This window comes from Pocillopora damicornis, chromosome 13 (assembly GCF_964200805.1).
Source record: "Pocillopora damicornis chromosome 13, jaPocDami1.2, whole genome shotgun sequence".
In the NCBI taxonomy this organism is placed as follows: domain Eukaryota; kingdom Metazoa; phylum Cnidaria; class Anthozoa; order Scleractinia; family Pocilloporidae; genus Pocillopora; species Pocillopora damicornis.
In genome coordinates this window covers 19,658,351-19,685,848 of record NC_142682.1, presented here as the reverse complement: position 1 = coordinate 19,685,848, position 27,498 = coordinate 19,658,351, and the positions used below count along the sequence as shown (strand labels likewise).

The 27,498-nt window shown below is 38.2% G+C and overlaps 2 protein-coding genes across 3 annotated transcripts; one reads left to right on the top strand and one right to left on the bottom strand.

The window, feature by feature from the left end:
- Positions 1-399: 399 nt before the first annotated feature.
- LOC113686735 (uncharacterized) lies at positions 400-3,942 on the bottom strand. Of its 2 annotated transcripts, none has more exons than XM_027204400.2 (6): positions 3,658-3,942; positions 3,245-3,337; positions 2,606-2,763; positions 1,595-1,694; positions 1,278-1,399; positions 400-616 (listed from the first exon to the last, which is right to left on the bottom strand). In XM_027204400.2, the coding sequence occupies exons 1-6, from the start codon at positions 3,898-3,900 to the stop codon at positions 535-537; spliced, it is 798 nt and encodes a 265-aa protein (XP_027060201.2). In that variant the 5' UTR covers positions 3,901-3,942; the 3' UTR covers positions 400-534. The 2 variants fall into 2 exon arrangements, with proteins under 2 accessions (XP_027060201.2, XP_089047653.1); XM_089191527.1 differs by having other exon boundaries at positions 3,634-3,925.
- A 3-nt stretch (positions 3,943-3,945) lies between these two features.
- Positions 3,946-27,375, top strand: LOC113686726 (THO complex subunit 2). Its single transcript, XM_027204388.2, has 47 exons — positions 3,946-4,066; positions 4,139-4,215; positions 4,290-4,381; positions 5,267-5,318; positions 5,475-5,545; positions 6,269-6,390; positions 6,964-7,097; positions 7,341-7,507; positions 7,606-7,701; positions 8,300-8,395; positions 8,811-8,876; positions 8,971-9,143; positions 9,486-9,672; positions 10,334-10,375; positions 10,940-11,073; positions 11,673-11,774; positions 11,870-11,954; positions 13,017-13,110; positions 13,375-13,455; positions 13,784-13,998; positions 14,626-14,805; positions 15,238-15,402; positions 15,525-15,584; positions 16,207-16,307; positions 16,687-16,813; positions 17,350-17,491; positions 17,736-17,893; positions 17,979-18,039; positions 18,435-18,502; positions 18,850-18,972; positions 20,804-20,872; positions 21,112-21,227; positions 21,375-21,444; positions 21,943-22,008; positions 22,191-22,230; positions 22,308-22,349; positions 22,546-22,585; positions 22,731-22,880; positions 23,272-23,427; positions 23,593-23,867; positions 24,496-24,542; positions 24,691-24,735; positions 24,943-25,020; positions 25,481-25,606; positions 25,800-25,946; positions 26,142-26,209; positions 26,954-27,375. The coding sequence occupies exons 1-47, from the start codon at positions 4,002-4,004 to the stop codon at positions 26,988-26,990; spliced, it is 4,908 nt and encodes a 1,635-aa protein (XP_027060189.2). The 5' UTR covers positions 3,946-4,001; the 3' UTR covers positions 26,991-27,375.
- The last annotated feature ends 123 nt before the right edge of the window (positions 27,376-27,498 follow it).

Sequence of the window (27,498 nt, the reverse complement as noted above, 5' to 3'; positions counted from 1 at the left end):
TTTGACGAGAACTATTCGTGCAGTGCTTTTGTTTTTTTCTTATGATGAAATTATGAACCAATTTTTGGTGCATAAAACCTTTGTCTTTTTGTAAGCCCGTTTCGGTTCGCCTCCTGAACAGGGGCCGTGTTTTTGCGTTTTTCAGGCGAGATGGGGCCAGTTAGAGATGTGTGCGGGAAGCGAGACACTCGGCTCGCACTCGCTTCCACTTGCCTGAAAAAAAAAAAAACCGCAAAAAAATGGCACATGTTCTGCAAGCTACACTCAACGGGATACCCCTTTTAAGATTATCCCTTTTGTTCATCCCTAAATTATTCATCCACTGGCGTACAAATATTTCAATGCGCTGCTTCCTTTTACTTTTCCTCATTGTAACCTAAGAGCATGTGGTGGCTCAGCTTTAATCCTCATTAAGCCCTATTTTATTATGTCTCTATGGATGACGCACTTTTTCGATATAACAACTTCCTGAATAGAAGATTGCTCCTCTGACAGGTACATCTGATAGTCCTCCATTCATTGGCTTGGTTTTGTTCACCAATTTTGGCTATTTTTTAAGCCCACATTTAGACTGATGAAATATCTCAATTCTGATAATCCTGTTTTTTCTGTAGAACTGAAAAATAAATTGGAAGTTGTTAATCTTCTACACCTTAACTTCAGTATCTAAATTCTCCATACTCCTCTCTTAAATTTCCTTTAATTGCAAAGAATAATTCATGTTGCAATCCAAGCTTCTTAGGTTGCAGATCATTTCCTTTATTCTCATGATCAAAATTAACAATTTGGCAGTGTCACTGTAAGGAGAAAGTAGATGCTGGTTACTCTTAAGATTTGAAGGGTTAATTCACTTCCCTGATCTATGGAGTTGTGTCTGCAAATGACTGGTTGCCTACTTGTAAAAATGAGCTCTAAAAAGAGGTGGTGGATGCTCGATGGCTCTGGTTTCAGAAATCTAGATTGTCTGCAAAAAGATTTCCATTCTATTCAAAAAAACTTTTATTCTGCAAAAACACTTTAATCCCACAAACAGACTTTCATAAGAGAGTGGTAAACCAAGTCAACCTACTTGCTTATGATATAATCATTTGTTTTCATTACTGTTCTGTTGCATGAGTTTCATGAAAATGAAGACAGCAGAACCAAAAAAATAAAAAGCAGATTTGCCTCTTGTAGCTCATCTACTGATGACTCCTACTTAAACTCTAAAGGCAACAGCACAACCTTCCAACATCTTACCACTGCAGTAATTGTCTTTTTTTCATATGTCATCTCACCTTACAGCAAATACATGAGGAAAGCAATTGTCTAGTGAAAACTTTTCTTTGATTTTGTAGACTTCTTCAATCACTGCCTGGTGTCTTGGCTTGGGAAACTTGTCCATTTTTGTCAAAATCACCTAAACAATGATGTTACAAGAGCTATGAAAATTTAAAAATTAAAAATATGACAGACTATATAAAACAAACTACCATTTCCCACAACTGTAAATACCATTGGCCATACCCTTATTCTTTAAATGTTTGGCTGTCAATCAAAATAATCCTTGGTCCATTGTTGAATCTACTACATAAACAGCAGTGAGCTAACTTACTTGAAAAGGACCACCAAACTCTCCCATCATTTCAAATGCTATGAGATCACTTTTTTTCACCCCAACTTTCCCATCAATCAGAAGACAAACACTTCTTAACCTGAAAATAAAATTGCAAGTTACCAGAGGGCTGGATTTATTTCACCTATATCTTAAAGTTTAACCCTTTAGCTCCCAAGATCTGATTGTTAATTTTCCCCTCTAGCTGCAACACATTCCCCAATAAATTAGTTATTACAATATGGTTTTGGATCAACATAACTTTCATCTGATAAGTTTGAATATTCTCATTACCTGTGTGCTTGATAATCTATGGATATTATAGGGAGAAGTAAAATGTCAATCACTTATGGGACTTAAAGGGGTAAGTTGTTCTGTGTATCTATGCATTGACTGCAAAATCATTCAGGAAGCCAGAAGATCAAATCCCTACAAGAAAACCTGTTTTTCCTGTCAGTAACAGATGTTTAAAATCATTGTTATACTCAAAATTAAACTTTTTTCCTATTCTATCTCTGCACAGGACAATTTTAACCTGGACATTTGCACAATTAGAAAGCAATGACCAAGCTCAACAGAGAGTCCACCTTAGAAGATAGACTAATATCTATCTTTGAAATTGAAACAAATCATTGTTTGAATTATCTCAACCCTTTACACCCTAACATCAGTATGCATATTCTCCATACTGTTCTCTCTACATTTCCTAAGGTGTTGTCAAGGAGAATTTGTTCAACAATCAAGAGCTCCTATAGTTGATGATCATTTTCTTTATTCTCATGATCTTAAATGAATGATTCAGTAGTACTATTGTAGGGAGAAACTAGATGCTGGTCACTCTAAGGGTTTAAATGGTTAATAAAATCTGAATGTTCCTTTTTCACCCACTTGTGATGAGTTGTTAAGCACACATTGCTCTTACAAAGTTTACACAGGTCAAGAGCAGTAAACCCCAAGAACCATTGATTCTCAACAATTGATATTATATGCCAATTATCTCATTTAACTTACTCTTTTCCAGCTCGTTCTCTCAGGTAAGTCTCTGCAACTTTGACAAAGTGTTCAGTTCCTCGCTTGCTTCCCAGACCCTCCACATATCCATAGCCAGGAAGATCCACTAGGTACATTTTTGAATTGATGTTGAAAAAGTTAACAAGTCTTGTGTGTCCCTGAAAATAGAGGGATTTAAAGTTTAAAACAGAAGTAATAGCAAAAAAAAGATGTCTTCAAAGTGTAACAGCCACTTGAAATTAGTTGGCTCAAAACAATGAACAGCTGTTCAAATAATTTGTTTTGAGTCTGTATTTTTCCTCTAGATATAGTTGGAAGATCTATGAATGACAGGAATGAGGTAAAAACACAAGCAGAACAATGGGTTCCTTGTCGCATTCTACATTGATGACTTATTGAAGCACACTATGGCATCGATTCTCCTTCCAGATTGGTAGGGAAACAGAAGCGGAGGTAGGCATTGCACAAGAAGCCACCAAGGCCTACAGTATTTAGACCTCTTTAATTAGCAGCTAGCAATACCTACTAAAGGTAGGGTGTGGAATTGTTCCTTTACTTTTGTAGATGCTGAATCAATACTCATGCTAACACCCTCAGAAAACAGACAGTGAATATATAAATAGGTTTAAAAAAACATACTGGCTTCTTTGATGTCTTCACAAACTTTTTCCTGTTCAATATTGCATTTATGAGAGATGATTTACCAACACTTGTTCTTCCAATAAAAGCAACCTGTTGGCACATGAAATAAAACAAGAGTTATTTATATACTAGTTGTAATGGTTCCACTATTTCCTGCTAAGATTTGGAATGGACTGGCAATCATCAATTTCATCTTCTTCCCCTGCCCCCCCCCCCCCCACCCTTCCAACCCTAGCCACAAAGAAGACTCAATTCCCCGCTTTCCAAAATTACAGACTAAGGGATTTACTTATAATTTTTTCTTTAATAAACAGCTGTTGCAAGGTGTTAGTTGCAATATGATTGATTTGTGGCCTAAATAAATAAGAAGATCTGATCGAGTGTACATGGAACGTTACGCGGGACATCACCTCAGGTAATTTAAGTCTTGGAGCATCTTCCAATTTGAGGGCCGACCCATGGAAAGAGGCTTTGGGTCCGATCAGTTCAAATTCATTGTCTGCTCTATCTAAAGCTCTTCTGGTTGGATTGAAGCTCGTGTTGTATCCTTGAATACCAGATGCGATATGCTTGCAGTAAGATCTCCATATTAAAAAACTAAAGAATTTCTTATGGCAAGTTGAGGACTGCATAAACTCTCTTGCTCCAGGCATACATGTAGGAAGCAATTAGTTGAAGTGTGCTGATTCATACTGAGCCGGCAATCATACTGCGGTTGTAAGCATCCGGGATACTTACGCCATGTGGAGGAAAAATGGCGGCTATCGTCGTCCCATCCAATTTAGTAAAGAATTGGGAAAAATCGGGGAAAGATGAAGTGTAAGTCTGTTCATTCCCTTTGAAATGCCATTTTATATTCAGTCTGTTTGAATCGTTGATATTTTTTTGCAGGTTTCGTTTGTGCAAGAACTGCGTGCGAGGCAAAGATGGAGAGCTTCTGGAACTAAACTTTCAATGCGGAGAGAATGGTACGTAGGTGAACTTGTCAGTTATATTTAAATTCTTGTGATGATTTCTAAATTGGTTGTCATTTTTACTTTAGATCTTAAACGCGTGATCTATGAAGTATTTAACCATGTTATTCAAGGGGATCTAAGACAGGAAGATGCTATACCGCTCCTGTCAGATGTCACGGTGAGGATCACATTTATTCTTTGATTATTCGTTCGATTTGTTACTTCCAATCCAATTCTGAGTTGAATTTATGCTCAAGCGTATTTCGATTTAACGTCCAGCTTTGGTTCATAAGACTTTTGGAGGTCCACAACTTGTGTTTTCATAATTTTCCGATCGCGCTTTTCTAATTAAGTTCTGATTGTGTTAGTTGCGTTCAAAACAAAATATCAGCGCATCTTTGTATCTCTTTAGATTGATTAGTTTCCCAGGAAACTGTACTTTTTGGTTTTGTGTCAGGGGCAAGTGAAAAACTTTGTTTATGACAGAGATATTTACCCTTTTCGCCTCAACTTCAGAGTGAATATTCTCCGTAAATTTCCTATGGCATCGACAGGGAGAATTTAGTTAAAAGCCAAGAGTTCCTTCAGTTGGCAATTGTTTCTTTCATTCTTGCGACCTTAATGTTTGATTAAGCAGTTAGTCCATTTGGACAGATTAGATGCCAGTCGCTCACTGGGGTTGATGGATTAAGTGGTGTCTGAGAATTTTGAAAGCAGACATTTTTCATGCATTAGCCCTTCACTAGAGCACAAAGGAACCTGGTAATACTTTGATTTACGTTTAACTCTCTAACTCCAAGAACTGATTAACATGTAATTTCTCCCTAAACTATCAATACTTTATCCAGCAAACAGTTATTAAGAATACCCAACCTTATTAAATAGAAGTTGTTACTTGATCAAACATCAATTTCTCTGAACTAATCTACAAGGACATGCACAGCAGCAATAGGGGAGAATTAATGATCAGATCATGAGGTTAATGCTTTAAATAACAGCTCTGGCATAATCAAGGTTTTGCCTTGGCTATTGTTTTTATTTATATTTTGTTTTTATTTTTCAGGAAGTCCATTCAGGATGTTCATCACTGCTAGCTGACCTGATATGTATCTTGGGTACTCAAGCTCTATCCAATTAATTGCTGTTGCTTTACGTTAAAATTTGTTTAATTATTCTGTCCAATGTCATGTGCTGACTGCAGTGTTGTCAGGAGCACAGGTTTTCATGATTGTATGTATCCTATGGTTCCTGGTGTATTCACAATCCTATAGATGTGGAGAGTCAGTGCACAGAGGACAAGCCCAGCAGGGAGAGGTTCTTGTCTCTGGTCGGAGCTTGCGTGGTATGTTAAGAAGCCAAAAGGCAGTGATGTTGCTCAAAGAAATTATTTTCGTTTTTCAAGAAATTCTTTGCTCTAGTAACAGGAGTGTCAGTTAGAGCCAGCAAGTAGAGAAATTCTTGGTCTATGTCCAGCAAAATTGCTGCTTATATATAAGGCCATCCAAGGGGAAAAATTTGGGGGCTTCCCTCAGTACATCAAGAAATTGAGATTGCACTAGCACAGTGATTTCAAGTAAAGACTTAAATACAATTTAATTTTTTAAATAAAGGGGGTAAGGTTCTAAAGGAACTGACATTGGTGCATCATTGGTGGGGTAGTAGAACACAATTATTGATAATCATTATTGATAATGTAAATTAGCTATTTTAAAGAGTTTCAAAGCTGAAGCCTCGAGCATTAGCCTTTAGTCAGCTCTGATGAGGGCTAACACTTGAAACATAGGCTTTAGAAACTCTTAATGGTGGCTAATCTATATTGTCAACTCAGTTGATAAAACCAAATCATCTGATTTTTTTGTTGTGATAAATTACTACATTGTACATTGTTACAAAGAAACCAAGAAACTCTGAAATAGTGGAAGACCTCTTTTTCCTTGGGAGAAATTCAAAATATTATTGATCATTCCAATGACACTGAAGAATTAAAAAATATATAGTTACAGTAAATGTCATTTGAACACATCTAGATGTTTTTTTTTTTTTTTATCTACATCACTGTCTGTAGGGATTGGTTCCAGAAGTTCTGCTCAAGGAGAGGCTTGAAGTGGAGACATTGGACTCACTAGGAATCATACAGTCAACAAAGGCTTTTAATCAGAAATATGTTAGGACCAAGACTAAACTATTGTAAGTATATGCTGAACGTCAACTTCTCATCCTTATAAAATGTTTGATTTTCATGGTTAAGCAGTTCGTTTTTAAGATAACATACCGGTAGTTTTCAATTGACAAGCATAATCCAATAAACTTAAGTATCCATAAGCTTTACTTTTTATTTGTCTTAATGAATGATATTTGAAACATGGCTGTGCTCTCCCTTTACTCGATTTATGTCTCAGCAATCACTCACTGTTAAGCAGCTTTCTAAACTTGCATCTGTCAGACAGGCTGATAAAAGCCAACGGTAGTGTGAGCCATGTGGTGTGTGTGCATTACAGGTTTCACCGAGTAGCAAAATGTTATGTTTACTTTGTAAATTGCCAATTGCCAGAGAACAACCCTGCTGAGTGTTTTCAAGTTGACCATTATTGGTTGTTTTTAAGAATATGTTGTATCTGAACTGAGGCTGGCAATTAAGTGGATATTTGGTAGACGCTCACTGATTCTTTTTAGGCCTAAAAGGTGTCAGTGTACTCTGGTGGTTTGGTATTTTTCATGCAGATTTCTTTACTTCTGTTGTTGTTATTTTCATTTCCTTAGCTATAAGCAGCAGAAATTTAATCTTGTGAGGGAGGAGAGTGAGGGCTATGCCAAACTGGTGACAGAACTGGGACAAGAAATCAGTGGACATGTCACCAGTGAGAGAGTTCTGGAGAACATCAAGTCTCTAATAGGTCAGGATAGCTGTTAGATATTAAACAAGTGCAGAGCTGTCATTAAGAGCTGGAAGATGTCTGAAATGGATGGCTAGTCTGCCATCTTTCACTAGATACTCTCACCTAACTTTATCTTAATTGCTAATGAAAACTTGTGTATTTCATGACGATGTTCATCATTGTTAACATATATTGTAGTCTTGTTTGTAAAATTTGAATTGAAACCATGACATCAATTAATATTATGATTTTTTTTTTCAGGGCGGTTCAATCTTGATCCAAACAAAACTCTTGATGTGTTACTGGACTCGTTTGAATGCCGCGTTGATATAGAGGACTTCTTTCTTCCCCTTTTGAAATCATACATGGAGAAATGTGAATTCACTGCCCTCTGTCACATCATAGGCTTTAAATTCCAGTTTTATAAGGTATGGATTTTTGAGAGAAAAGGAGTTTTAAGATTGACTCTTAGGATGAAATGGGAATTTTTCTCTAATATTGTTTTTGTGACGTTCTTTTGTTTTAGGAGCAGCCTGACTTGCCCACCCCTCCGTCACTTTTCCATTTGACAGCTCTGCTTATAAAGCATGGTCTACTCAACTTGGATGACCTCTATCTTTATGTAAGTAAAAACAAAACCCAACAACATACAAGAGAAAAGTATGACTTAATTTTAAGTGTCTTTTTACCTTTTTTTTTTTTTTTTTTTTTTTAAACACTATTTCATCTACAAAAGGGAAAGTGAGGTGTGCTCACTTTTCCCCAATTGTGGCCAAATTTGACTGGCCTGTTAAATAGCTGCAAAGATGGTACTCATGTTAGTGTTTGCAAACTTAATGTGGTCAATCACTGAACCATGTATGGCACATGACTACAGGTGCAAAGTTGGACAAAATAGATTAGACATGACCAATGCAATAATACTCTGGGAAGGAGGGAGGTGCCGGTTTAAGGAGGGGTAGGGGGAGCTCTTGTTTTAAAGTTTTGGCAGATATAAGGTCTGCTTATTCAGTTAAAGTATTGAATGGGTGCTCATTGAAGGGTGTTGCTTATGGAAGTCAAGGGGCTAGCTCAAGGATGTCCCATGCTTTTTTTAATTTGACAGCTACCAGACATGGTTCATAGGGGATCACTTTAGCTTTACTTCGCATTTCCAGGGAGTAGTTATGTAGAGCTCTTGCAAGTAAATAGATGTTAGAAGTTCATTTTTCTTTTTTCAGCTCAGTCCCTCAGATGCAGACATTGTCACCAGCAACACAACAAGAATGGATGAAGCCAAACAGGAAGCAAGGAAGATGAACATGGCTGTCTTAGCAGTAAGTCTTTCTCAATTTTGAATTTCCAGTGTGCCTGTGTATGGAATGCTGTACTAGATGATAGATGGAGTACAATGGGTTGTTTGCAGACATGGGACCTGTTCTTATGTTGTACACTTAGAGCCTATATCCTTACATGTAAACTTCGAGAAGCTATTGATATGTATTTTCTCCCCACAATTTCATAATAATATCCAGGAAGAAGGTAAAGAGAGAACAGAGATGTATCATGTGAATGGTTTTGTCTGGTCAAAACACCAAACTCTCATAACTACAGCTGTAGTTATGAAGGGAATTTATGGAAGCTTTATGGGAGAATTTATCTTTCATAGATGTGTCTTTCCAAATATGTTAATTAGGTTTTTTATCTGCAATACTCACATGTACATTTGATGCTATGTATTTTTTATTGCAGGAAATTGCTGCAGCAAATAATGAAGAAGGCAACAAGGAAAATAAAGAAAATGATAAACCTACAATTGTATGTTTTTTTACTCTTGTTAAGGAAGATAAAAGAATAATATTTTATATTGTATTGGGTTATTGTCATTTATCCAGATCTTTAAATTCACCAGGTTCCAGATAATCAGAAGTTTGGTTTGTGTGAAGCACTGTTGATGGTAGGTGCGTGGAATAATGCTTGTTCAATTCTGGACAGATTACCTCAGTTTGCTGCTGTGTCCCATCCCCCCATAGCCAAGGGATTATGCAAGCTTATTCATACAACCATTGAACCTCTGTATCGAAGGTGAGTTAAAAGCTATTTAGAGTATGGTTCCTCTCTTGTGTGTTTGATTGTCTATCACATGCAGGGCAAAGTTACTGAATGCTTATTAGCTGAGACAGAGGGCATTTTTTTCTTAATCATGAGAGCACTTTGCCTTCATCCCTTTGCGACATGGGCATGTTTGGGAAAACTTTGAAAATATGCATGAAAGTAATCCTTAATTGCCTGAGGGCCCATGTGATTATATATAAAAATCAAACAATCAAGTTTCCCTGCAACTTTTCTTAAGGATTTGAATCTTTAAACGCTTCTTAATTTTGCTGGTTTTTAAGAGTTGTTGACAGAGACTTGATCTTTCTTCAGACATGCTTCCAAGGCAGCTAGAGGACGACCTTATGCACCTGTTCCAGGAGGGCCTCCACAGTGCAAAGTGTTCACTGATCTTCCAGACTATGTGTTTTCCATGTTGCTTCATCTGGGCCCTCATTTGTCCACTGATCCAATCCTAATGGCAAAAATCCTAAGGATCAGTAAAGGGTTCATGAAAGATGTAAGTAAAGGATTTTTAAATGTATTGACACTCAAGATCTTGAGTGATTCTTTTAGCTTCTATTCATTTCTTTTAAATAAGTTGAAGCAAGATCTCAGATTGCAAGTTTGAAGTATCCAGGAAAAGTTAGTTGTACATGAGAAACAGACACAGGTCTTCTCTTGGAAATTCTACCTTAAATTTGAATTAATGGGAAGGTTGAGGTACAATACCACATCTGATTTTTATTTTAATTATCTAGCCTTTATGGATTTCTTTGTAGATCCTATTTTAAGGAATTTGACTTTATATCAGAAAAATACTTACCAACTGTTAAGTTTCTCTGCTCTCATCACCTGTTTTCTTTTTGATTTGTCAATATTGTTTGTAAAAGCCATTGTGTATTGTTTGTGTTTGTCGGTTACTTTTGTTCTGTAAATTCCAAATTATGTAAGACAAATGCTCAGGCTGATTTTATGGTTACTCTGACAAAAGTATTGAAAATCAAAGACAATTTACATTGTGTTTCCTCAATGATGGTTAATCAAAATCATTGAGTATAATCATGATAACAAAACATGGCTGATGAGGAAACAACAGAGAAGATATTTCTGTGTGGGACACAGAAGAAATATTTTAAATCAGAAAATTTGACTGGAAATGTTTCCTTTTATGTTGAAAGCATCCAAATGTGTTTGAGGAAAAGGAGCAGAATTCAGCTCAGGTTTGTTTGTGTTTATTATTAGTAGTCTTAATAGTGATTAACTGGAGAGTTCTGAAAATTTCAATCATAAATAGTTCTCAATATTCAATTTTGGTAGTGTTCATAGGAATAATTATTAGCAATAGTAGTTTCATTTCCACAGCCTTTTGCCCCTTGAGAGTGACTGGCATCTAATTTCTCCCTACAATGTAACCCTAAGACACACATTAAGTTCATGAGATGAAAAAGGAAATTATCACCAACCAAAGATGTCTTGCTTGTTAAACAAATTCTCCTTGTCATCACCTTAAGAAATGTATAGAGAGCAGTATGGAGAATATGCATACTGATGTGAGGTTGTATTGGGTTAATCAAAGCTCTTCTCTTTTCTGTGTCAATTAATCCTTCCATCTCCTCTAGAAGTTGGTTTCCAGTTTATGTAGTTTGTTGCTGTGCTTTCTTGCACTGATTCATGGCCTAAATTCCTCAGATCTGTCACATACTGATCTTGTGAAGAATTTTTGTCACCTCCAGGAGTTAAATTGTTCAGATTGTGCTGATGTATTTACTTGACTTGATCTGCAGGTTGAGAAAGTCTGGTGTGGATTTTTGACCCTAATGGATGAAGTCCTGTTGCCATCAATTTCATTATTGGAATGCAACTCCAGTTTGGCTGAAGAACTTTGGGCCATGTTGTGTCGTTTTCCGTATGAGCTCAGGTATATCATGTGTGTCTTACCCAGGATTTAGGACCCACAGATCTAATAGAGTGCAAAATTAAAGTCTAACCCTGCTGTCATTATCCTATAAAGATTGTTCTTGGTAATGTTAAGCACGATAGATCATGGTTTTTCTTTAGCAGAATGCAGATAATACAGGAGACTAACTTTGGTCTTTGAGTGACTTGTATCACTTCCCCATATGTGGAAGCTTATCAGCACTAGGTACCTCAAATTTCTGACACCCCAGCCTTCAGGAACATTGTGGTTCTTGTTGGTGCACAGTTTTGTCTATGGATTCCACTCAAGAGAATTCTCAAGGTTATTTAATTCTGTTAGGGAAGTGTAGCTCAATTACATGAGAGTTATTGATGTCCTCTTCTCATAGAGGAACTCACATTAACTTTCAATACTGCAAACTTCCAAGAGAAACTGTGGATTTTCTGATGCTGTGGCTGGAGAAATTGCCTCTTCATTCGTTCCTCCACAAACAGTCATCTTATTAAAATGACTTGTAATTTAACACGTTGAAAATAAAATAGCTATTATTTCATGCTCGTTTTTTTCTAAACAAAATTCCATTATGTCTCTTGTGTCAGGTATCGCCTCTATGGCCAGTGGAAAAATGAATCTTACAGCAACCATCCTAAAATGGTTGTAGCAAAAGCAGCCACAATAAAGAGAGCAAAATACATCACTAAGTAAGTTACTGTCAGTGTAGTTTCTGAACGTGATGGAAGGAGTTGCCAGAGGCTAGACTTTTAAATAATTTTTATTTTGTCATTGCTGTCCTCAGGAGGTTAACTAAAGAAAATGTCAAGCCCTCTGGAAGGCAGATTGGTAAATTGAGTCACAGTAATCCAGGCATATTGTTTGAATATGTAAGTTTGCAGCAATTTAGATATAATGTGCTGTACAAGTATGCAGAAATGAAATGAAGATGTTTCTATGTTTGTGTTTCATCACTGATGCAGTGTTTTCATTAGAGCTGCAAAATGTCTGTACAGTTGCAAATGAGTAAAGGGGGAAAGTTTCTTCAGAAACTGAGAAACTGTGGTGCTGTGTCGGTGGGAGAGTATAACAGGGTAATTTAGTGTTATCAACTGAGTTATAACTTGGAATTCACTCTCATGAAGGGCTAATGCTCAAAATCTTAATGGTGGCCAATTTATGTTATCAGCTCTGACTGCCACGCCTCCTACATTGGTGAGACTGGCAGAAACCTCACAAGTAGACTGACTGAACACAAATGAGCGGCAAGGAAAGGCGATGTCAACAATCACATTACTGAACATCACCGACTTACGAACCACACTATTGACTGGGACTGTGCGCAATGCCTAACCTACAGCACCAACTACTTTCAATGACTGACCCTGGAAAACTGGTTTACTAACTTGGAACAGACTCCCCTCAACAGGTGTCAACCATAACCGGCACCATACAAACAACTCATCCACAACATTAACATTACAAACGAACCGAACAGAACAACCTAACTTCACTAACGGATCCAAACCGACCAATCACCACTGACCTATGCCACTAGAGTCTTACAGCCAATAACATCACAGCAAAACTGACCAATCAGTGTACACAAACCGGACTAAGTACATTCGACTGACAACAGCCTTTCACTTGACTCTGATGATGACTTCCGTTCAGGTTGTCAAAACATCAGTCACCACTACTGACAACAGTCCTTCTCAGGACTACACTCACCCGGACGATCAAACTACACTATTACATTATCAACTCAGTTGATATACTAAATTACTCAGCAAATGAGTAACCCTAGATTTGCCTGTCTTTTTTGTTTTGCTGTCAGTTTTTAGTTCTGTTTACAGGTGTGAGGTTTGGTGACTGTGTGGCAAGCACCTTGCCCACTCTTTCCCTTCTGAGAACAATTGTTGTGATCTCATGACCTCATTATTTATCCACAGCTCTTGTCACAAATTCAGAAGTATGATAACTTTATTGGGCCTGTGGTGGATTCACTTAAGTACCTCACTCCTTTGGCGTATGATGTTTTAGCTTGTATCCTAACTGAAAAGAGGAATTTTGTTGTCAGTATTCTCCCTCTCTCTCCTTCTTGCATAAGGTCATAAAAATTCTCTTCACTTAAATGCCTTGTCAGGGCATAGCTGTACATGCTACGGAAACAACAGAATTTCTACATGTATGTCATCTATATTGTAGTTAAAATGGCAGACCAGCATATATGGTAGCTTTAATGGAACAGTAGGTTAAATGTTGGCAAGTTTGCAGTTGCTATTGCTCTTTTCCTTAACAAGATGACAGATTGTATCATTGAGGCTTTGGCAAATCCTGAAAGAGAAAGGCTAAAACATGAAGACACTAACATCTCTGAGTGGCTCAAAAGTAAGGTCCATCTTATTGTAACTTTCAACACCATTATTTTTCACATGGTTTGTGATATTTACAACGTCGAGTTCAGTGGCCTGAGGATCTAACTTCCCATATCGTAAGTGGAAAGGAAGAGGGAAGTGCAATTTGTAGTTTCGACAGACATTATGAATGAAAATGCAAGCAGGTAGCTGAGTAGAAATCCTCAATTAATCAGCTGGGAAATACTTTCTTGATGTTGGCCTGCGAATCAGCTTTCCTGGGGTAGGGGCAGCTGGGTTGGAGAGAGCTTCCACACAGGCTAAACTGATGTACAACTGAATTCTTCATTGTTTTGTTTCAGGTCTAGCTGTATTTTGCGGTACTGTATTCCGCAAGTATTCCATCGAGCTTACTGGTCTTCTGCAGTATGTGGCCAATCAGCTCAAAGCTGGAAAAAGTTTTGATTTGCTTGTGTTGAAGGAAGTTGTTCAGAAAATGTCTGGAATAGAAATATCAGAGGAGGTGACAGCAGCGCAACTTGAAGCTTTGTCCGGTGGCGAACTTCTGAGGGCTGAGGTAAATATGTTTTTTATTGTCTGCTCTGTGAGGTAACAGAAGCCAGTAGTTAGTGTATTGGACTCCAGATTGGAGATTGTGGCTCAACTCCTGGTTGAGTCTTTGTGTTGTGCTCCAGAAGAAGACAGTTTTCTCTCACAGTGCCTCTTTCTAATTAGAAGTACAAATGACAACTAACAAACAATGTTGTGGTGAAGACTGCATGTACATTTAGCAAGCCTTTCAGGGGGAGTGATAATACCCCTTGCTGCCACATGCCATGAAGACTAAGATAAGGGCAGTAACCAGTAACCCTTTACACCCAAGCATCAGTATGCATATTCTCCATACTGTTCTCAATATATTTTCCAAGATGCTAATGAGGAGAATTTGTTAAAAAATGAAGAGCCTGTTTAGTTGTTGATCATTTCCTCTATTCTCATAACCTCAATGTTTGATTCAGAGCTGATATTGTAGGGAGAAATAAGATGCTAATCACTCTTAGAGGTTTAAGGAATTAAGGATAATGATGCTTTTTAACATCAATTGTAGGCAAGTTTCTACCAACTTTTTCTTCACTTTATTCATGTATGTAGACAAGGTTTACGGTAACATAGCCAACAGTTTTGTCAATGTTTTTTTCTCTAGGGTGGATACTTTGGCCAGATTAGAAACACCAAGAAATCTTCCCAGAGGTTGAGAGACACTCTCATCGAGGGAAAGTTAGATTTGCCGCTCTGCTTGCTCATGGCTCAACAGAGGAATGGCATTGTTTTTTTTGAAGATCCTGATAGACATCTGAAGCTTGTTGGAAAGCTCTATGACCAGGTATGATTGGAAGTTTCCATTGCACCGATAGTTGTAAATCCAACAAACATAAATTTCCGTGAATGTCTCTGCCCTAGTGGAACTATTCAGTTTGAAACGGTGCAGGTGTTCTTTGTAGTTCTCGTGAACCTTCAAGCAAATTTTGAACGTGGAATCTACTCGCACCTCTAAACCTGGTACTGGTAAAATTTGCATTTAATTCCAGTCTTTATAGGAAACGAATACTGTACAAATATCTTCGGTGGTAATTAAATAATCTTACGGTTTTTTTTGTCGGTACTTTTTTGCGTGAAATAAGCTGAAAGTAGCTAGCTAAGGATGACAGACCAACCAGAAGTTTTGGCCGCCTAACGACTCCTATGGACAACTCTGTACGAGTGCTGTGTTTTCAATATCTTTTACTTGAACTGTAGAAATTCTTTTGTTTTCTAGTGCCAAGACACCTTAGTACAGTTCGGTGGCTTTCTCGCCTCGCAGTTAACTGCTGAAGAGTACGAATCACATGTACCGTCCTTGGATGTTTTAGGCCAAAGTTATCATCTAACACCTGACGTGGCATTCTTTCTGTCCAGACCTATGTTTGTTCATCAGATAGATGTGAGTATTGAAAAAAAAGATGTCTTTTTTTCTGAAAAATGATATTGAAGTTAAGATCTCAATTCTAAGATATTGAACAAAGGCACACTTTTTTATTATTTTTTTCTGTACTCACCTCCTAGATTAAGTACGAGGAAGCAAAGAAAGCAATAGCTGCCAAAGGAAAACAGCTTCAACAAAAAGTGAGTCGGTAAACCATAGCAAAGTAAAGCTTTGTTGAGATGTTATATGACTGACTCCGCGAACCGATAAGAAAGCGTTACTCCTGCGCAGCGATTGGCTATCCAATCCAACTGTGCTTATGCGGATATTGGTCAGTCTTTTCCAGAAAAAGCCGGATTTCAGTCAGGCGCGCAATAAACCCCTTAATGATCAGGTTTGTTGAACGTTGGCCTCGTTCTGCGTGCAGTTATGGACGGTAAAACCTTGGGCTCTGATGCACATGCATATGACAGTGGAGATTTTTATCGCCATTATGGTAGTTAAGAGAAGTGACGGGGAAATCGAAATTGAAAGGAGCAGTTCTGCGGTTTATGTTGGCTGGGCGTGGTTAGGGTTTTTTTGTTGTTGTTGTTGTTGTTCACACACCGACTGATTATATAGAAGGCTTGTTTCGAGTAGTCAGTCAGTTCAACGTAACTGCAAGGATATTGAACGTTCTGCACGCAAACAAAGAAATCTGTCTGGTTTTATAACAACTGTAACTTATTTTAATGCTTAAAAGTGTGCTTTTCACAGATATTTCAATGAATTCACCTGACCTGCATTCCCACAACAGATAACATTTAATTTTTTTCTGTACAGCAAATTCTGCAGTGCTACATTGAAGCCGTGAATTCTGCGATGGAGCCTGTGTTCCAGAGTGCACGGCTCTTGCAGGCACCAAGAGTCTGGAACAGTATCAGGTGGGTTGATCAGTGTGTATCTTCTCCATTTCATTCCAATACATTGTCACGCAAACAGGTGGCGAGAATGACCAAATAATCAAGAAAGGAATAATGTCTTGGCAAAAGATTGATTCGAAATTTCTTTACGAAAGCATAATAGCATGTATGGCAATCAGAGAAGAGAATTTATCGTTAATTTAGATCGAGAAAAGGTTGAATGTTGCCGTGAAAGTTACAACAAAGATTTACTCAAACTTTTGGAATATCAGATTTTCAAGAAAAAAAATTAAACTGAAAACAAACAAACAAACAAACAAACAAAGAAGAAGGACATAAAGTACATTCATCATCTGCTTTGGATGAAAAATAAAAATTATATGGTTGGTTCACATTTCAGTCCTCAGTTGTATGTGACTTTCTGGGCGCTGTCCATGTTTGATCTGTATGTACCATCCGAGAGATATGAACAGGAACTGAATAAATTGAAACAACAACAAGCGCAGCTGGATGATAACAAGGATATGGTAAGTTTTATTATCAAACCGAAGGTCTTGAAAAGTTGAATCAAATTTTGATTTTCTGTTCCAATCACATCTGATAGATTTTGTGATGTCTTTTTGTCTCAACGGGCTACCCGTGCTCGGCAAAGATTGCAGCAGAAATGCTTCACCTTTTGCTAGTTGAGAGCAATTTCTTGAATCAGTGTGGGCGTGAGAAATGTTTTTTCTCCCGGGGCCCCCTATTGATACTGGCCTAGTGTTGAAAGGGCCACCCTGCCTAAATAAAGATGACTTGACTTGAGTGTTTTGTGAAGAGGTCCGTGATCGAGCAAGGACTAAGTTACGTGTTGTGTTCTAGGGTCAGAAACTTTGCCCAACAGTGGTTCCTCTCTAAATCAAAGAGATTATGGGCCTGATTTATGTAATTCTGTGCCATTCTGTTATTGTTAGATCGCAAAGCTCCCAAAACTTGACCGTTTAAGACTCCTTAATTAATGAGAATTGTCTATGTTGAGCCTCAGTTGAGTGTATTTAGTTAAAGTATGTCATGGTTTTCACAGCCGGTCAGCAAAAAGAAGAAGGAAAAAGAGAGGTGTTCTCTTTTAGTGGAAAAATTGAAAGAAGAGTTTAAACAACAGGAAGAACATAACCAAAGAGTGATGGCATCGCTGAAACACGAGAGAGACTCATGGCTGCCAGCAAGTAAGTTCAAAGTGAGGACGTCTCGGTGTATTCCTGTGGAAAACTGAAATTTATGCGGGATTTTTCAAGTTCGTTGTCTGTAATCCGTTTTTGTTGTTTTTATTCTTAGCTATCCTTCTTGTTTCTTGGTTTGTTACTTCTTGTGTTATGTTTCTGCATCTCTAGCTCATTATGTTGTGAACTTTTTGTGGCGCTTTGTTATAGAAACTCTTGTTACGCATCTGAGTTATAATTTCTCTTTTAGAAGCGACAAAGAGTGAGACCATTACACAGTTTCTTCAGCTCTGTATGTTCCCGAGATGTGTGTTTACTGCGAGCGATGCTGTGTACTGCGCCAAGTTTGTCCACATGCTGCATAATCTCAAAACGCCAAACTTCTCAACACTGCTCTGCTTTGATAGAGTAAGTGGCATTTCAGCTCATTTATTAGATATGTATTCTTTTTAAAGAGAGAAACTTTACGTTACATTAATTTTTTTAATTTAAGGTATTTTCAGATATTTCCTACACAGTGGCCAGCTGTACAGAAAATGAAGCTAGTAGATATGGTAAGTTACATGAACGAATATTATGAACCAGTATTACAAATGGAGCAATTTTCCAATTGGAAGGCTAAAGTGGTTCGGGATTGCGTTGTTGTTACTTGACCGCGATCTGTGATTGGTTTGAAAAAATAGCAGCGCCATTTTCTCAACCAATCAGATGAAAAGCTGAAACAAATCTCAACTAGGTCACCCGCGTTTTCCCGCGCTCTACGCTTGTTTCATATGTTTGCTTTGAGTTCTTGAATTTACTTTTTTTTTTCGTTTGGCCGATGACGGGGTAAAAAATATCTCATCGGCTAGGAGGCAGTGCCTTGATAAAATCAGAAGGAGAAGTAGGTGCGTGTCTTTGTGTAGAGTACCATATTTGAGTGCTAACCTTGGATTTTTTCCCGTGATAGGTCGGTTTTTATGTTCAATGCTTGAAATAGTTATGAGATGGCACGGTGACAAGAAAACATACGATAAGGTATTCTTATTTTGTTGTTGTATCTGCTTATCTTGTCATGTGATACATTTAAAATTTAGTAATTTTTTATTTGGTATCATCTCTCCTTTCAAAGTCTTTTAGTTTCCCAGACATGGCCCTTTGTTTGTACTAGGTCACTGAAATACGTTCATAAACAAACCCTTATTGGAAAAGCTTTTTTCCTTGAATGTATAGTAATTCTACACATCGTTTAGCTATTTAGTGAACGCTCAGGCTGTATAGTGGTCAGAATACAATTAAATACCAGATGGCTTTTGTCACGACCAAGAAAGACTAAAAGTTGGTTAACATGTTGTATATGAGTGCTCTTTTTCGTCTTTCATTAGGAATGTGGAACTTATCCGGGATTTGTGACAGTTTTAAGAGCTACCAACAACGATAAAGCTGATCATCTAGACTACGAAAATTACAGACACGTTTGCCACAAGTGGCAGTACAAACTCACAAAGGTACTTATAGTATATTTCCCAATTTACTGAAACAATGCCTACTGCAGGAATATTGTATGGGTCAAAGCGCAGAAAATATAGTGCGAATCTCGAGCTTTGAAAGAAGTTGCTTAGAAAGTGGCACATCCACGGGTCGAAATGCTTAACGTAACAGCTTCCATACGCGAGTAATTCCTAATACTAATTGTTTTATTCGTTCATAAATGTTCTAAAACCATTTATAATAAAGTTCGGATATAACGCGCGCTCTCATTGGTTGAAAGAGCGTGCTCTATGAGAGTATAGAGCATAGAACTGAGCTAAAGCTGTCACGCCATCTGCCAAATTGTACCATGTTTGACCTTTTCCGGGACTTCTTTTTAGCTTTTTTCCGATAATTGAAAGTGAAATTTCGGTACAAGCGAGCTGGCAAGTAGTAACAGAAGAACCAAAGAAAGGTTTGTAAACATACCAGGCGCCGTTATTTACGTTATTAAAACGTGGGCAGATACGAAAATCCTCAAAGGAAAAATCAAAATAGACATTCCGAGTTTTAAAGATTTTCACGCTCAGTTAGATTGCAAGCTTACGTACGGTAATGAAAATCAAACACAGCCAACACTCGTATAGTCTATAGAGTTCAGAGTTAAAAAAAAAAAACAGAACAAAACAGAAATGATGAAAAATATAACCAAACTGGCATAATTGTTAAAATTCATACTAATCATGACGGTGTCTGAGCAAATATGATCATGCTGAAGTCCATCGCGGCTCACTTATCATGCCGATCTCCGGTCATCACAGTAAAACAAGCCTCAGAAACTACATCGGCCGCCCTTCGAGTGAAAAAATAAGAGCTCGCTCTGATATCCTTTCCAATGTGTTGAGTGGAAAGTCACTTCAGTCACTGCAGCCGAGTTTTGCGGCGCTGTCATCCCGAGCGATCTTCATGTTCCGGTGAATTCGGCTGTCGTTCATTTTAAAAAACACTCGCCTTGAACAGGTTGTTTTCTACCTTGTCATGTGAAAAAACCCGCGTGTTTTTATGAGCCATAATTCGGCTGAAGTTCACTGAACCTTTTTACTTCAAGATTCTGATTTAAAAACTTCACGCAAAAGCGTTAAATTCGACCTGCCGAATTATTTTAGTTTGTAAACTATCGAAGAGTGTGAACTTTGATGGTTTTTGAACTTTGATGGTTTGACACTTTTGACAGGTTTTGTCTTGTACAGCCAATCAGATTATTTGAACCATTCTAACAGGGATTCTGATTGGCTTATTGTAGCGTGCTCTATGAGAGTATAGAGCATGCTGACGACACTGTTCTTCGCTTTGGAAATAAAGTTTGTTTTGAAAATTGAAAGTAATACATGGGGAATTTAACGGATTCTTTATTATAAAACAAATAGAGAAGCCTTGACTGTGCTCTGTTCTGTTATAAAGCACTTAGGAAGCGGCTAGAGCACTCAAGAAGTGGAAAGAAACACTCGACTACGTCTCGTGTTTCTCCCTACACTTCTTTCGTGCTCTAGCCGCTTCCTGCGTGCTTTATAACAGAACAGAGCACAGTCAAGGCTTCTCTATTTGTTAATTAAGTGCAGAATCAATACTTAAAGGTCAACTGGCCCGGCTCGCGTAATTTTTCCCGCGCCTGACGCAGGTTACGAGGGTCACGTGCTCTGTTTCGATTGGTTGTCCGAAGTTTAACTTCTCGCAAGATTCTGCAGGAGAGCTGTGTTTTTAATTTAATTAAATTTTTTTTCGGTTTCAAGTAAGCTATAGTCGCCGAAAAACCCGATTGCCAAATTGTTAAGTCGTATCTCGTCATCGTCTTGTTTTTCTGTTCCTCAGGCTCTTGTGGTGTGCTTAGAATCTAAGGATTATACTCAGATAAGGAACACGATTATGGTGTTAACCAAGGTAGGTTTCTAGCCCTGTCAAAAGTCATCGGGCAGAATGCCTGTTATTCTCGCGACATTTACGTGCAGCAGCTGTCTGTAATATCAACAGCTAAGCTTACACTGATTGGTTTTTATCGCTCGAGATTTTGGGCCATTTCCTTCACAGGGAATATTTTCGTAACTCATTACCTTGATATCTTTGCAGAGATCGTGGTAAGTGTTCGTCTTGTTTTTAATTTTACCCAATTCTTTGGACAGATTTTGCCCTATTACCCTAAAGTTTTAAATCTTGGTCAAGCGCTGGAAAGAAGAATTGATAAGATCTGTGAGGAGGAGAAAGAGAAACGACAGGATATTTACACGTTAGCTGTAGGGTAGGAGAATTGGATTTCTTTGTTGTTGAATGTTTAGTGGCTTATGACGGCGATGTATGAAGTTTCTCTTCGTATTTCTTTTCCAAATTTAGCAGCGGTATTCCCATTATAATTATTATTTTAATGTTTGATTTCATGTCTTTTCAGGTATGCAGGTCGTTTGAAAGTTAAGAAAAGAGATATGGTGATAGAGAGCGAATTCCATCACAAGGAAAAGGTAAATTTAACTGCAGAAATTTGTCAAACTTAATGTTTTGAAATCTATCTTTTCAGGTTGGCTGAACGCAGTTGCTTGTATAGTTTGTTAATTTGGTCCAAGAAGTAGTGGAACCTCTTTGCAATGAACACCATTAATGCTGTAGAAAGTGTCCCTCGAATAAAAACGATCCTTGGTAACACGTGCAAAGACTTAGAGTCGTATTTGCTACACTTGGGACACAAATGATGTCCCTGAAATAGAGGTTTTTCAAACGAGAGGTTCATTGTTGTGGTCTTGTTTTTCGTAGCAAGCTGTACAACAGGTAAACTTTGTATTTTGGAGAACACAAGATTTAATGTCTGCCCTCCTCAAACAACTGCCGAAAAAAAACATTTGTCATTCTACCTTGTAATTTGCACCTTCATATGTGGAAGTTACGAGAGTAATGGAAAATGTCACGCTGGTTTCATTTTTCTATTTTTTGTAACCTTCTATACGCGGTCTATCTTTTTTCAGCCTCTTGCAACCACTGCTCCGTCGTCAACTCAGAGTGAACCTGTTGCTGTCAAACAGGAAAAAACCGTGAGTTGTAGTACAAATGTTACAAGCCAGCTTTAGGTATTGGGTTTCAAGAGGTAAACTCGAATGATTCAGCGCGCTTCAATCTTTCGTGCATTTTTGGTTGTCAGTTTTCTCCATTGAGCGAATAAAGTGAGATCTGTGGACGTTTTCTTGTGGCCCTAACACTCTGTTCATTTCTTTAGGAAGCTCAACCAACTTCCACGGCGACCTCGGACTCATCAAGTAAGTTTTCCCAGCACTGCAGCGGTTTAATTCAGTTGCAATCATCATGTGATTTAAATTTTTGTTCTTTATCACAGAATCTGCAAAAAACGATACAGATGTGAAGCCGAAGCTCTCAGGTTGGAAGTTAACCGTGTCCTAGATGTTATATAGGTTACACAGTGAAGAGAGAAAAACTACTGAAAGAAGTGTGGATAGTTAACGGAGGAGAAGATCTTGGAATACAAGATGAAGAAAGCATTAAACATTTTACAACAAGCTTTATTCGTCTTTAGATTTGTTAACAGTTTGTTTCTTTGTGTTTTTTTTTCTTAGTGAACACCAAAAAAGAGCCGGAGAACTCAAAATCGTCGAGGTTTGTCTCTTTTTCCTTTAAAGCTACCTATGTCGAAATTGAACAAACTCTCATCAGTGAGAAATTGTAGAAGTTTTTCAATAATGAATAGTGTACAATGCTTTGTGACTTTGCTTCAATCTAATTGGCTCTTTTTCTTACCCAGTCCCAACTCGACCAAAACCGACAACACGCCCACATCTCAAGAAAAATCAGCTGGCAAATCAAGTGCAGGCTCATCCAGCGCGAAATCATCTGGCACCAGTACCCCAAGTGGTCAAACTGACTCGCCTGGAAAAAATACGCCTAGTAACAAGTAAGATACTGAATTGAGTCGCTGTATAACTAAGTGTGTGCTTATAGCGTTATTTTCTCTTTAAGTTAAAAAAAATAGTCACGTGTTTCCGTCGCAAACTTTTTTGGAAGATGCCCTCTTTTTTTTCATTATTTATTCTGTCAATCAGAGAAGTGTCCCGGAAATTATCGGAGAAATAGTCCTTGAGGTTAAACGACAAACACTTTTCAGAATGTCACGAAACTCTCCCCTTTTTGGGTGAACGTGACTTGACATCTTCAAGAACGGCTGCGAAAAGGAAAGACCGGAAGCTGTGAATTCGGCGAAAATTTTTTCACTGTCTGAGCCGCGTTAGTCCAGTTCTGGTTTACCGCAGTTGACACGAGATTTATATCTTTTTTGTTGATCTTAGATCCAGCTCTACTGGTGGTAACTCAAATCAGCCAGGATCCAAAACTGTTGCGTCAAATTCAACCTCAAAAGGAACAAAAACACCCACCAGCGCTAAAAACTCAGAAGGAAATACGAACGGAAGTGACGTGTCTACTGGCAAAAAGACCGAGTCCAGGTGAGTATCAAATGTAGCGAAAAGTTTTCTTTGGTTTTTTGTCACTGGAATCATTTCCTATTGATCTTTTGGTTTTGTCAGTCAAGCTAAGAACTAGAAAATGCACTGGTTTTCACGAGGACGCAATTACAAACCAAAAGATAACGATTTTAATGTTATTTTCAGTAAACAAAAGCTCAAGGACAAAGAAAAAGAAAAAGCTACGGAAAAAGAACAAAATGACAAACCCAAAGAAAAGTTGAAGGGAGAAAAAGCAGAGAAGGTAAAGGAACAGAAAACGAAGGACAAAGAGAAAGAGCGAAGTAAGAGTCTTGAAAAGGAAGGAAAAGACAAAGTGAAAGAACGACTGAAAGATAAGGAAAAAGAACGGTCGGGAAGTAAAAGTAAACATTCCTCCCCAGCTGTGCCTGAGTCGCCGCGTGATGGAGAGTACGAAAAAGGTACAATCAATTACAGAACACATTTAGTTCGTGTGGTATTACAATATGAGAAAGAGAGAGATACCGATATAGAACCAAGGTAATGCTAACGCCGGGCAAACTGTCAGAAGCGAACTTATGCTGTTTCTCTTTCGGCTGATCTTATAGCGTCTGGAGTAATTGTCAATAGATAATATTCTCAGGTGGATTTAGAACTGGAAGAAAAACAAGCGAAATGAGACGGCCTGTGTACTTTAACGTTCGAGCTAGCAGTAAACGTGGCTTAGAACGTAGTGCTCAGTGCGCTTGACTCTAGAAACTAACCGAACGTGATTATACCTGGACAGCGGCCAAATTGTCTGGGAATCGTCGAGGATTTACCTACGTTGGCAAGCCTTCCCCTTTGAATAAAAAGAAATTTCATGGTCGCTTTGTGATAGCGATGTGTGCCTCAATCCTAAATTTTGAAACGATTACTGAAAGCAATCTTCTGATCAATGGAGTTTTTTGGGGTCACTTTCTTAGATTCGCTGACAGATTTATTTCTTTGTAATACCTACCCCGTAAGTTTCCATAAGTGGAATCAGAGCTCAGATAAAAATAACAAGCAACCCATCACTGACCTAGTTATTTACTTGTTTTCTTTCAGAAGCGAAGCGTCGCCGACTTGAAGGCATCTCTTCGCCATCTTCACAGGTTTGGGTTGTCAATTTTTCCTTTTTTTGTTTTTACTGATCTGTTTGATTGTGTTGATAATTCTTAAAGTTTAATTCTGTTCCACCTTTCCTTAAAATTAAAATGATCGCAGAGATATGTTGTGCGATATTTCAATTTTGCTTTCCAGGAGAACTCTCCGTCGCAGGTTGCTGGTGATTCTGAGTCATTTAAGGTAAATTTTTCCCAATACTTCGTAGAGAAATCATGTAAATTGGTTACAGGGTAACTACATCAAGTGTATACACAGAATACCCCCCCCCCCCCCACTCATTCCAGTGCAGTGTTGACTTTTTGCCTCAAACCTTACGTTTACTGAGAAAAAATGGTTTTTAGATACATACAAAGTTGTTTTTAACTCTTGTTTGCCTTTTCTCTTAAGAGTCCTGAAAATCAGGAACGGAAATCAAAACTAATGGATCACGAAAAGGAAAAGACCTTAAAATCGGACAGGAAACGGGTGGGTTTTGTAGCTGTTTACCATGAAGTTGTTTAGTCGCCATTCCTTTGGGGAACAGTTATTGAAAGAGCACAATCGTCGTCTGAAATGGAAGCAAAGTATTAGGAACTTCGCTTAGCAACCTTTCATCTTGACGTAAACCGCTGGCTCTGTTAAAGTCAGCGTGATTTGCCACCAAATGCAAAACTGTTTCATGTTAGAGATCATGTAAAGTCGCGGTCTTGGAAAGAGCTTTTGTGTTCATCCGAAGCAAGGGCCTAATTTGTATAATCCTTAATCGGCCCATGGTCATTACGGAAGCGTAATGCCCTGCTTTGATCTCGCTCTGAGCCAACCAGAGCGTGCGTTATATCGGCCACAAGCCAAAGCCATTTGTTAAACAGAGCACGTATTATTATTATCTTCTGCTTTTCTGACGATTTGTCTCTGATTAATTTCCATCGTTTCTTCCTTGATATAGACTTCGTTAGAACAAGGTGAAGGAAAAGAAGCCAAAAGGAGGAAAGAAGACGGAGAAAATACAGTTACTGTATCCAAGACAACCAATTCTCACGGATCGGACACAAAAGTCAAAGTGAAAGGCGAGGTAAGAAGTGTTTTATCATCAGGCGCAACAGGCGCAACATTTAGGGTGAATATTGGTCACGCAATGTCGTGTGACAGTAATTAAACTGAATGAACAGCAAAAATTTTCATGAAGCTTTCCAACAGCTTTCACTTGTCCTGTTAACAAAGTTTCTACAGTTGAAAGATTTTCAATCCTTTCGTTCGGGATTTAGGAGAAATCAAAAATGGTGAAACTTGCCAGGAAACCACCAGCAGACGGTTCACCTCCTGGAAAAAAGGAGAAGGAAAAAGCCAAAGATAAAGAAAAAGATAAAGACCGGGAAAAGGAGAAGGAAGCTAAACCAACTGCGAGTAAAAAGGTATGGATATGGATATCGATTCTCTTTACGTTGGTGAAAAATAGTTGGAAAGAAATTTTACGTACGCCATTACCTCTCTCTCTTTAACAGATCGCCTTCCTGGGGTGGAATATTGGATCAAAATTGTGGTCAAACCATCCATTCCTTATATTGAACGTACATGCAATTTACTATGGTGGTTTGTTTACTTTGCAGAAAGAGTCTCGTCACCTTGAAGTCAAAGACTCTGAACCCAAGGAAGAACAGGAACGGCCAAGGAAACAATATCCTTTGTTAACAGTGACTTTATAATAAAACAACTCATCTCTCCTGCGGGGGCTTTGTAGCGTCAAAATACACAATTTATCTTTTAAATCCTCTTAGAATCTCCGCTTTTTTCTCTCAGAGTCCCTCCCTCCACACGGGAGCATAAATGAAATCTGACAAGATGCATAATATATATGGGTTTCGTGCCCCGTGGAGGGAGGTACTTCCAGGTAATAGGTTGATGGGCATGTGCTGCTAGATGGGGTGGCATTTTCAATAGAGTTGTTTGAATGGGGTCGCACATTTTCCGGATTTTGGAAGTAAGGAAACTACGAGAAGTAGGGATTTAAAACTTGGTAGATTCGCGGTTAAAAAGTTGTTGCTGCGTTATCAAAAGTTACGAAGATGGCAGGGGTCTATAATTCACCATAGAGTAGAGAATAATCAATAGGAGTTCTGAGAAGCAAACGGCACATACCCAGCAAAATCTCAAGTACTCCCCCCTTCCCCATCCCAGAGGGGTTTCTGTAAGAAACTAGCTCCTAATTCAGAGGGAATAACAATACTCCAATTCACTGCATGTTACAGAAACCGGGGATTAGCACTGTCACTGAGTTAGGGCCACTAGGCCTTATGATTTGAAATCTAATCTAAATCAATTTCTGATTTAGGGAGGAAAGCCTCTTTCACTGAGCTTTATTCATGAACTGAATTTTTCTCTAAACACCCTCGTCAACTATCTTTTCCTTGACTCCTTTTACTCATTCCAAGTCAGGATCGAGAAATCGCAGAACATGAGTATGGAAGATCTGTGAAGTGATTATTTCTCTTTCATTGTTCCTTTCGCGGCACCCAGAAGTAAATTTTTTTTACAGAAATAGTTTGAAAATGTACACGTCTCTTCAGAAAGCTGGGCGCTCCTACAGTGCAGATTTACACCAATTTTTTTTTTAAGCGTTCAACATCTTGATGTTGTAGGGTTTTCCTAGATTTTCCCTCCGCTGTTTATTCACAGTCAGGGTAGCGGAAGTGACATTGTGTAGTTGTGAATATGTCAGTTTTCAAGTGTTTTAATTTCTGAAACGTTATGTTAGAAATTAGTGTGGAATAACCAGTTTGTCTGTAGGAGAGACTATTTTGAATCCAAGCAACAGAACTGAATAAAATTCATCTTTGTACAGAACTGGAGGTTTCCTCTGTTGACTGTTGTAAAATATCTGCGGTTCTTTTGTATGTAATCACGTTCGTACCAATCAATGAATCAGCCATATTCTGACACTTTGACGTTTAGCGACCGACGTTCGGG